Source organism: Suricata suricatta, chromosome 12 (assembly GCF_006229205.1).
Source record: "Suricata suricatta isolate VVHF042 chromosome 12, meerkat_22Aug2017_6uvM2_HiC, whole genome shotgun sequence".
In the NCBI taxonomy this organism is placed as follows: Eukaryota; Metazoa; Chordata; class Mammalia; order Carnivora; family Herpestidae; genus Suricata; species Suricata suricatta.
In genome coordinates, this window is record NC_043711.1 from 5,327,576 (window position 1) to 5,337,243 (window position 9,668).

Consider the following 9,668-nt stretch of genomic DNA (forward strand, 5'->3'; position numbering starts at 1 on the left):
CTGCTACGGGGCCCTGGAGCAGGGCTCCTGCGCGCGCCCTTTCCCCGGGACCGTCACCAAATCTGAGTGCTGCTGTGCCAGCCCAGACCACGGGTTTGGGGAGCCCTGCCAGCTGTGTCCTGCCAAGGACTCCGGTGAGCAGTCTGCCTTCGGGTCCCTGTAGACCTTCCTGTTCATCACCCCGGGGGCGGGAGGGGGCAGGGATCTTGTCTCCTAGGGGGGTGGGGGCATCTCTCTGCTGGTGACTCTCCCCAAGCAGAGACCACCGGAAATCACTCTCTCCGCTGGGGGAGGCATCTGGGCAGCAGCGATGACCACTGCCCCCCCCATCTCTGCCACCCCAGCCGAGTTTCAGGTTCTGTGCAGCAGTGGCCTGGGCATCACCACGGATGGTAGAGGTGAGTGGCCATGGGTGTCGGGAGAGGGCGGGAGCGGGGAGCTGGTTGGGCACTCTGTCAGTTTGCGCTGGCCAGGCACCCCAGCCTCAGGGGCTTCAACCACAGAATTTATTTCTCCAGAGCTCTGGAGCCTCAAAGTCTGAGATCAGCGTGTAGGTGGGGTTGGTCCCTTCCGAGGCTGTGACGGTCACTGGTGCACTGGTGTTCCTTAGCTTGAAGAGGGAACCCCGATTTCTGCCTCCATCTTTACGTGGGGCTCTCCCTGCATGTGTCTGTATCCAAATGTCCCCTTTTTATAGGAATGCAGTCATATTGGAACGGATCGGGCGTCCGCCTTAATGACCTTGTCTTCCCTGGATTACCTCTGTAAAGACCCTAGTTCCCCATAAGGTCCAATGCTAAGGTCCTGGGGTTTAGGATTTTAACACACGAATTTGGGGAGGACACGATTTAACTGATAGAGCTAGAGATGGTGGGTGTGTGAGGTTGTGCTTTCTCCCACACCTCCTTTCCCTCCTGAGCTCTGGTTTTTGCCCCACTTGCTCTGGAACCTCCTGATTCTTTTCATTCACCCGATGACTGGACAGTCCCTATCCTGGGATCCCTGGCTGACCTCGGGTGGCCAGCAGGCCTCAAGCCAAGGGGCCTTATCTGTGTGGTTGAAACCTGAAAGGAAAAGAAATTGCCCGAGTGTGTCTCCTAATCGGTTTGCTGAACACACGCGCGCACACACACACACACACACACACACACACACACACACACAGCCTTTCTGCCTGAGTGGTAAGGACTTAGGATACAGTTGATTTTCCACTGACCACTGGGCCATTGGGTGGTCTGGACCACCTCGCCCTCATCCAGTTAAAGACACAGGGTTATGGAGCCTGAGCCCCAGGTTCGAATCCCAGACCTACTATTTACTGGCTAAGTAATCTGGGGCAAGTTACTTACCCTGCCTCTGCTTCAGTTTCCTTGTCTGTGAAGTGGGCATAATAATACCACCTGTTTCAGGGCTGTTGTGGGGGTCCTACGGGTTAATATGCACAAAATGGGGAGCCCTCTGCAATGTTAGCAAGTATGATTGCTTTTATTTGGTACAAAGTTTTGCTCCATGGGGACCAGACTGAGGACGCTTTTGCCCCCCTCAGGTACATTTGGCAATGTCTGGAGAAATACTGGGAAGGGTGCTCTTGGCGTTCATGGGTGGAGGCCAGGGGTGCTGGTCAGGGTCCTACAATGCACAGGACGGCCGCACAGCAAACAATGGCCCCAAAGGTCCCCAGAGCCGAGAAACGCTGGTGTGGGGAGCCGCGATGGGGGGTCTGGGCTGGAGCTCCGGCCCCGCAGGGGGCCTGGCTTCCGGAGACTCCTGGGAGCCCCAGCAGCCCCTCTGCCGTCTTCCTGCTGCAGACATCAATGAGTGCGCCCTCGACCCCGACATCTGCACCAATGGCATGTGCGAGAACCTTCGGGGCGGCTACCGCTGCGTCTGCAACCTGGGCTACGAGGCGGGCACGACCGGCAGGCAGTGCGTGGGTGAGCGCGGGGCAGCGGCCGACGGGTGGGAGCGACCCCCTCCCCCGCCGCAGGCCCCCTCACCCGGCTCTCCCACCCCCGCCCCTGCAGACGTGGACGAGTGCGCGCGCAACAGCCTCCTGTGCGACAACGGGCGGTGCCGGAACAGCCCGGGCAGCTACAGCTGCTCCTGCCCCCACGGCTTCGACTTCCGGCAGGACACCGAGACCTGCGAAGGTACAGCGTCCTCGCGCCCGAGTGCGGCGTGCGCGCGTGCAGCATGCATGCATTCAAACACTTATGTATGCAGCGTGTGCCATGTACACACATACACTGTCAGGCACTCGTGCGTGTGCCATGTACACATCTGCATGCTGCCAGTGCACACAGGCACACACTGCATGGCACACGCGCGCACACGTTGCATGTGGTGTGTACACACAGGCGTACACGCTCAGACACTTGCACGTGCTGCATGCGTTGTGTGCACGCAGACATGCGGAAAGATGCATGTGTGCTCGTTCACACACACATTCACACCCACATAACTCAAAGACAGATATATCCGTGAGGTGGTCTCACACACTTATACACACTCATGGGTGCATGCACTCACACAAGCTCCATTCACACACTCACTTATTCTCACGCTTTACACGCTTGTACTCAGCCACACCCAGTCACACCCTGAGAGGCACACACTTGTGCATGCAGTCAGACATTCGGACATCCACACGTGTGTGCATACAGCCACTCCGTTACACAGACTGGTACTCAGGACACACACCCATGTTCACACTCACAGACATGCCCACGAAGTCACATACACTCAGGTGTACACTCTCAGAGAGATGTGTGTGCCTACATCCTCATGCCTTCACACACTTAGATGTGTGTTCACACTTGCACACAAACACGTGATCACACTCGTGTTCAATCTTCTCTCCCTCGCCCCCGGCAGCCCAGCTCGCCCTACCCCGGAGCGACTTCTGTCCCCGGCCCTGTCCCACCAGCCCCTGTAGCTGCCTGCGGCTCGCTCCCCGGCCACAGGCAGGCCTCCCCTCTCTGGGCTTTCCCACAGCTCTGTCCCTCCAAGGTGACATGTGCACACTCCCAGGACGCTGAGTGTCACGGTGCTTGCATGAGCGCACAGCACGATTCCGTGCAAGCCCTTGAGCGTGCGTGCCTGCGCATTTCTGTTCCCCTGGGCCCTGCCTGCGTGCGTGTGCCTTGTTTGTTCAAGTACATGCTTGGACACGTGTGGACTTGGGTGCTCCTATGTCACAGGACCCCAGCAGCCACTGGGGAGGCGGGGGTCCTGGCCAGCCGGGGCTCCCCCTCCCACAGCTCAGGACCCGGTGGGGGGCTGTCCTTGCAGACATCAACGAGTGCCTGTCCAGCCCGTGTGTGAATGGTGTGTGCAGGAACCTAGCCGGTTCCTATGCTTGTGAATGCGCCCCTGGGAGCCGGCTGGGGCCGTCCGGCACCGTGTGTCTAGGTGAGAGGCCCCGAGTCCCGTGGGGCAGCCGGGACTCTGCTGCCCAGCCCTGCGTCCCACCCGGGGGGCGGTGCTGGACCTCCGTGGGTCGGGGTGCAGGTGTGGGCCGGCCCGTGACATGGGCGGCTGCCTCCCCTGCAGACAGCACCAGGGGCACCTGCTGGCTGCAGGTCCAGGACGGCCGCTGTGAAGCAAACCTGCGCGGAGCCTCCCTGCGGTCCCAGTGCTGCACCACCCTGGGGGCCGCCTGGGGGAGCCCCTGCGAACGCTGCGAGCCCGGTAATGCCCCGGGAGCCCCCGGGGGGAGCACTTGGGACCTCCCGGGCTTGGCCACTGTGGTCACCTGGTGCCCGATGAGGGGTCTGGACAGAGAAAGTGACCCCTGTGCCCACTCTGGTTCTCCCAACCACAGACCCTACCTGCGCCCGAGGCTTTGCCCGCATGACAGGGCTCACCTGTGAAGGTAACTCCCTGCCCCTCTTTGCTTCACCCCTCCCCGTGAGCTACACACGGGCAGGGGCATGTCATGGGGGATGCCTGGGTCCTGAAATCTTTAGAGATCAAGGTAGAGATTCCCCCTTCTTGGGGTCTTCCCCTAGATTCCCCAGCCCCTGAGGCTGGCAGTGTCCCGTTCCCACCTCCCCAAGGATAACCTGGTATCCTGAGCCCCCCCCCGGGGGGAGGCAGCTCCAGCCCTGGCCTCTCCCCCTTTTCCGTCCCTGCCCAGATGTGAATGAGTGCGAAGTCTTCCCCGAGGTCTGTCCCAACGGGCGCTGCCTCAACACTGCCGGCTCCTTCCGCTGTGAGTGCCCCGATGGGCTGACGCTGGACGCCACCGGCCGCCTCTGCGTGGGTGAGTCCTTGCGGGACTGTGGAGCGGCCTGCCCTCCGTCCATGGCCCCACACCAGTCCCTGGAGACCTCTCCTAGGGACAGAAGGGATGTGGGAGAGGGTCCCCTGGGACCCTCTGCTCCCTGCTCATTTCTTGCTGACGCATCTCAAAAGACATTTGTTTGGGGTTTCACCCTTTCACCTAACTGCCCTTCAACAAGGCTCATTGCTAACGGTAGGCTCTTGAAAAACAGCATCTGCAACTTTTGTTTATTCTTTCTTGTTACCAAAAAGGTTAACACAGGATGGGTCTGCATCCCGGGCACCTCTAGCGTCTGGGGTTCAAACACTCACTCTGAATGGCTTCCCGTCAGGCTCAGAGATCTGAGACATTTGGCAGGGGGGGCAGGGGGGGCGGGGGGGGGGAGGCTGTCGATTGGGTCGCAGATTCTGAGGGAGGGAGTAAGAACAGGGCAGCAGGGAGCACAGTGGGGCAAGACAAGCGTTTCTGATCAAGCCCAGTTTATTGAGAAAATATCCACACCTTTATAAGGTTTGGGGCGGGAAGCTGACCTGGGTTGGTTGCTAGGAAACAGGGTCAAATGATTATTAGAAAAAGGGGAAACCGAAACTGAAATTTCAAACACAGCATCTAAAGGAGAGCCCAGACTTGCATCTGCAACGCTGGGCAGGGGTGCGATTGACACTCCATAAGCCCGAATGTGGTTGATCTTTTGTTCTACTTGGCTACTCCAGTCTGGCTGTCTCCAATCCCTGAATCGGGAAATACACATCCCTGGCCTCTAGAAGGTTAATCTTGTTTTTCTGGCTGCTCCCCACAGGGAGCGATACTTCCTTGCCTGAGGCGGCCGAACTTGGCAGCTCCCTACAGTTTTCTTCCTGGGTGAGGGTTTCCTGACTTTGCCCCCTGTCCACATCTTTAAACAAAAGCTTTTTGAAACGTATTTATTTTTGAGAGACAGACAGCATGAGCAGGGGAGGGGCAGAGAGAGAGGGAGAGAGAACCCCTAGTGGGCTCCTTGCTGGCAGCACAGAGCCTGATATGGGTGGGGCTAGAACTCATGAAACTATGAGATCACAACCTGAGCCAAAACCAAGAGTCGCACGCTTCATCAACTGAGCCACCCAGGCCCCCGTCACCGTCCGCATCTTGAAGCGGACATTGCGGTCTGGCTCCCTTCCGAGGTCGGCTGGGATCCTCCTGGTGGTACCTTCTCAACCTTGCTTGGCGTCTGAACTGAGTTTTAGGTGTGCAGTGGGCCTTCTCACTGGCCCCAAAATCTAACCAAGGAAAGAAAGTAATCGAGGAAAGAGAAAAAAGCCATCGCATTGTTGGACCCATGAGCTGAATTCAGGGCCGGGTGAACGGGGAGGTACTGACTCGGCCCCGTCTGCTCAGATGTGACCGTTAGTCCAGGGCCAGGACACTGGGGAGAAGAGAGGATCCCTGTGTGTGTCATGGGGTTCCAGAGGTTCTCGAGGTCGAGGTTCTAGAACAAGGTCTCTTCAAACTGACCTGCCCACGCATGAGTTCTTGGGTAAACAGTTTTCCTAGACCAGGGGTTCAGCAAACGTTTTCTGCAAAGGGCAGGGGTAAATGTTCTTGGCTTTGCGGACCACACAGTCTCTGCTGAAGCTACGGAGGTCTGTCGGGTAGCGCAAAAGCAGCCGCAGGCAATATGGAAACAAAGGGCTATGGCTGTGTGTCAATAAAACTTTATTTATAAAAACAGGCGGCTTGCAGTTGGGCTGCCTTAGACTCTTGTGTCTGGTCTTGACGGAGGCATATCTGGCGTCAGATTGTCTTGAGGGCATTTTACAGATGAAACTGACTCTCTAGAGCCTGATGGCCTGGTCCAAACGCGGTTCTGCCTTGCACTAACTGCGTGGCCGCTGGCAAGCTACCTAACCCCTCTATGCCTTAATTTACTTGCCCATAAGATGGATACGATACTGATATTTCCATTTTGATGTTTATTCTGAGGATCGCATGGGTTGGGGAGCTCGGAACAGTGCCCAGCGTAGCAAGGGCCTTAACACAGCACGTTATTGCCATTGAAATGCAACCGTCGGATGACGTGGTCGTGGGAATGCCGATGATGGCGTGAGGAAGTCACCCCCTTGCGTTCTTCCTGTTGGGGAGGGAGTTTCAGACAGGTGCCGCTGAGGGGGACCTTATCTCCCATGTGACAGCAGGCACAGTGTGGCAGGGGGGGACCCGGTGACTGTCCCTCTGTGTAGACATGCGGCTGGAGCCTTGTTTCCTGCGTTGGGATGAGGACGAGTGTGGGGCCGCCCTGCCTGGCAAATACCGGATGGACGTCTGCTGCTGCTCCGTGGGGGCCGCCTGGGGGGCCGAGTGTGAAGCCTGCCCAGCGCGGGAGTCCCCGGCGTTTGCCAGCCTGTGTCCCCGGGGCCTGGGCTTCGCCAGCCGGGACTTCCTGTCAGGCCGGCCCTTCTATAAAGGTGTGTCTGGGCGCCGGGAGCCTGGAGGACGGGGAGAGGGTGCAGCACAGGCAAAGGCCCTGTGGTTGGGGAAGCGTGTTTGGGAGAGAGCAGTGCGCCTGGCGTCAGAGGTGTGCAATCTCAGGGGCAAGCCCAGGGACCCCGGAGGCGTTTGACTGACGTCTCGTGCTCCCGCCCCGCAGACGTGAACGAGTGCAAGGCGTTCCCCGGCCTCTGCATGCACGGCGCCTGCCGCAACACCGCGGGCAGCTTCCGCTGCTCCTGTGCGGGGGGCTTCGCCCTGGATGCCCAGGGAAGGAACTGCACAGGTGGGTGCCCGCCCCGGGGGGCGCCTGTGGGGGCGGGGGCTTCGAAGCAGACGTGGAGTCCAGATGTGTTCTTTGTCCCGCGGCCAGCCGGCTGTGTGACCCAGGGCAGCTTGCCGCCCTCTCTGGCCCTTGGGGATTCCAACCGTAGAAGGAGGGGCTGACAAAGGTGACCTCCAGGGGGGACGTTCCCTGTCCTCTGGTGTGCGGCCGCCGCCCTTCTGTCCCCACCCCCGGCGCAGCTCGGCCGTCGGGGCCCCGTGTAACCCCAATGTCTGCAGATGTGGAGGCCGGCCCTGCCCCTCTCTCCCCAGACATCGATGAGTGCCACATCTCCCCCGACCTCTGCGGCCAGGGCACCTGTGTCAACTCCGCGGGCAGCTTCAAGTGTGAGTGTTTCCATGGCTACGAGAGCGGCTTCATGCTGATGAAGAACTGCATGGGTAGGTGGCCGCAGGGCCGTTGTGCAGCGGGCAGGGTGACGCCCATGGGGTCTCAGGCCTGAGGGCAGGGACAGTGGGGGCGGTGTCGTGACGGGTGAGGCTGGAGGGGCGGGTGTGGGCAGAAGCTGAGACCCGGCGAACCTGGGTGCCGGGCGGTGGCTTCCCCAAAGGCGGCCGGAAGTTGGGTCTGTCGTGCAGGATTGAGGCCTAGGGACCTGGATTTGGGTGAGCTCTGCCAGAGCAGGTGTTGGGGTGAGAAGAGGAGGAGAGCCCTGGAGAGAGGAGCCCCCCTCTTCCTTCTTTCCCTCCGTCTGTCCTTCCTTCCTTCCCCCCTCTCTCCCTCCCTGTCTGTCTCCCTTCCTGCCTTCGCTTTTTTATTCATTCAGTGAACGTGGCACGTGCCTCTACTGAGGGGAACCACAAGGAGCTCAGGAGCAGACAGCCAGTCTCTCAGAGCTCATGGCCTGATGGGGAGACAGATGTTAACAAAATTAGGTCCTGGGAAATGCAAAATGGCCGCTGTGAGATGCGCTGGAGAGGGTCACGCCGTGGGGTAGAGTGTGGTCCCCAGGGATGTGGCCTGTTCTGTGGGGCTTGCAGTTGAGGCTGAGAGGGGGAGTAAATGTGGTGAAGAGGGGCTGCAAGAGCAGCCTGAAGGATGAGCAGCAGGTGCAAAGGTCCCGGGGCAGGCCTGAGGGGTGGAAGGAGTCTCTGTGGTGAGCCAGATGGAGGAAATGGTGTGTGCAAAGGCCCTGGGGTGCGCCTGAGGGGTGGAAGGAGGTACACGAGGCTGGAGTGCGAGGAGGGCGGCGGACGGCCTGCCCCTGGGGTGCCTGCACCTTGCCTTCCCGCAGGGCCCTGCAGGCTTGCTTCTCGGGGCCTCCTTCACTGACTCCAGGGGGGTGAGCCCCATGGCCCTGACTCTTCTGAGGTGTCCAGCTTCCTTCTTGGGCTGACCTGTCCCCACTCCTCCCAGCTCACACCCTGCTGCCTGGGTCATCAAGGCCAAGCCTCCAGGCTCTCCTGGCCACAGCCAGGTGACAGGGCAGGGGACCATAGGGACAAGCTTCTGGGAGCCACCCCGCGCCCACCCTGGTCAGCGTCTTCACACCTGCTCTCTCTTCCACGCACGCAGACGTGGACGAGTGTGCACAGGACCCACTGCTGTGCTGGGGAGGCACCTGCCTCAACACGGAGGGGGGTTACCGGTGTCAGTGCCCCTCCGGGCACGCGCTGACGGCCAAGGGCACTGCCTGTGAGGGTGAGTGTGCGACGGGCGTGCAAGCGAGAGTGGGTGTGCACACGAGATAATGGGAGTGTGCAGATGTGTAGGTGTGTCTGGAAGTGCCCACACACAAGCGAGCGTGCAAGTGGATGTTCATCTTTGTCTGCCTGAGCTTTCGCGTGAGTGTCAGTGTGGATGTGTGTTTGCTAGTGGGTGAGTGCGTTTGCAGGCGAGTGGGTCCAAGGGTGCACACGTGTGTGTGGGCCCGTATGAGTGTGCAAAAAGGATGAGTGTGCCTCTGAGTGTGTGTTTACACAAAGGCAAGGTTAGGTGAGAGGTGTGTTTGTGAGTCCATGTGAGAGCTCACCGTGTGATTATATACAGAGTTGTGAGTGCGTGTGTGTAGGACGATTGTGTCTGTGTGAGTGGGTGTGAGGGTGTGCTTGTGTGTGAGCCCATGCAGACGTGCCCCTGCGATGTGTCTGGGTGAGTCTGTGAGTCTCGGGAAGGGGCCAAGGGATGGGAGTGTGTTCCTGTGGGACGTTTGTGCCCTTGTGGGTGTGCACGGGCCGGGAGCGGGAGTGCGGTGGTGTGCACGTGTGTCCGAGTGTCTCGGGGACACGGAGGTGGCAGAGGGGTCCCCACACTGGGTGGTCAGCTCTGCTCACACTCAGGCCCCACCGGCCACACGCTTCCCCACAGATGTCGATGAGTGTTCCCTGAACGACGGCCTGTGTCCCCACGGCCACTGTGTCAACGTTGTCGGGACCTTCCAGTGCTCCTGCCACGCCGGCTTCCAGAGCACACCTGACCGCCAGGGCTGCACGGGTGAGACGGCGCCCACCTGCCCCACATGGGTGCAGCCCCCAGCCTGCAGCCCCCAGCCCCAGCCTGCAGCCCGCAGCCCCCAGCCCCAGCCTGCAGCCCGCAGCCCCCAGCCCCAGCCCCCATCCCGCAGCCCCCAGC

At 60.1% G+C, this 9,668-nt stretch overlaps 1 protein-coding gene across 1 annotated transcript in view; it reads left to right on the forward strand.

The window, feature by feature from the left end:
- Positions 1–9,668, forward strand: part of FBN3 (fibrillin 3) — a 48,534-nt gene that overhangs the window by 9,717 nt on the left and 29,149 nt on the right. The window contains 13 exon segments of the mRNA XM_029916504.1: positions 1–134; positions 345–398; positions 1,809–1,934; positions 2,025–2,150; positions 3,292–3,411; positions 3,553–3,690; positions 3,824–3,874; positions 4,139–4,264; positions 6,505–6,729; positions 6,912–7,037; positions 7,349–7,477; positions 8,613–8,738; positions 9,405–9,530. The exon segment at positions 1–134 is cut by the window's left edge and continues 123 nt beyond it. Coding sequence (XP_029772364.1) covers positions 1–134; positions 345–398; positions 1,809–1,934; positions 2,025–2,150; positions 3,292–3,411; positions 3,553–3,690; positions 3,824–3,874; positions 4,139–4,264; positions 6,505–6,729; positions 6,912–7,037; positions 7,349–7,477; positions 8,613–8,738; positions 9,405–9,530 — 1,607 coding nt within the window.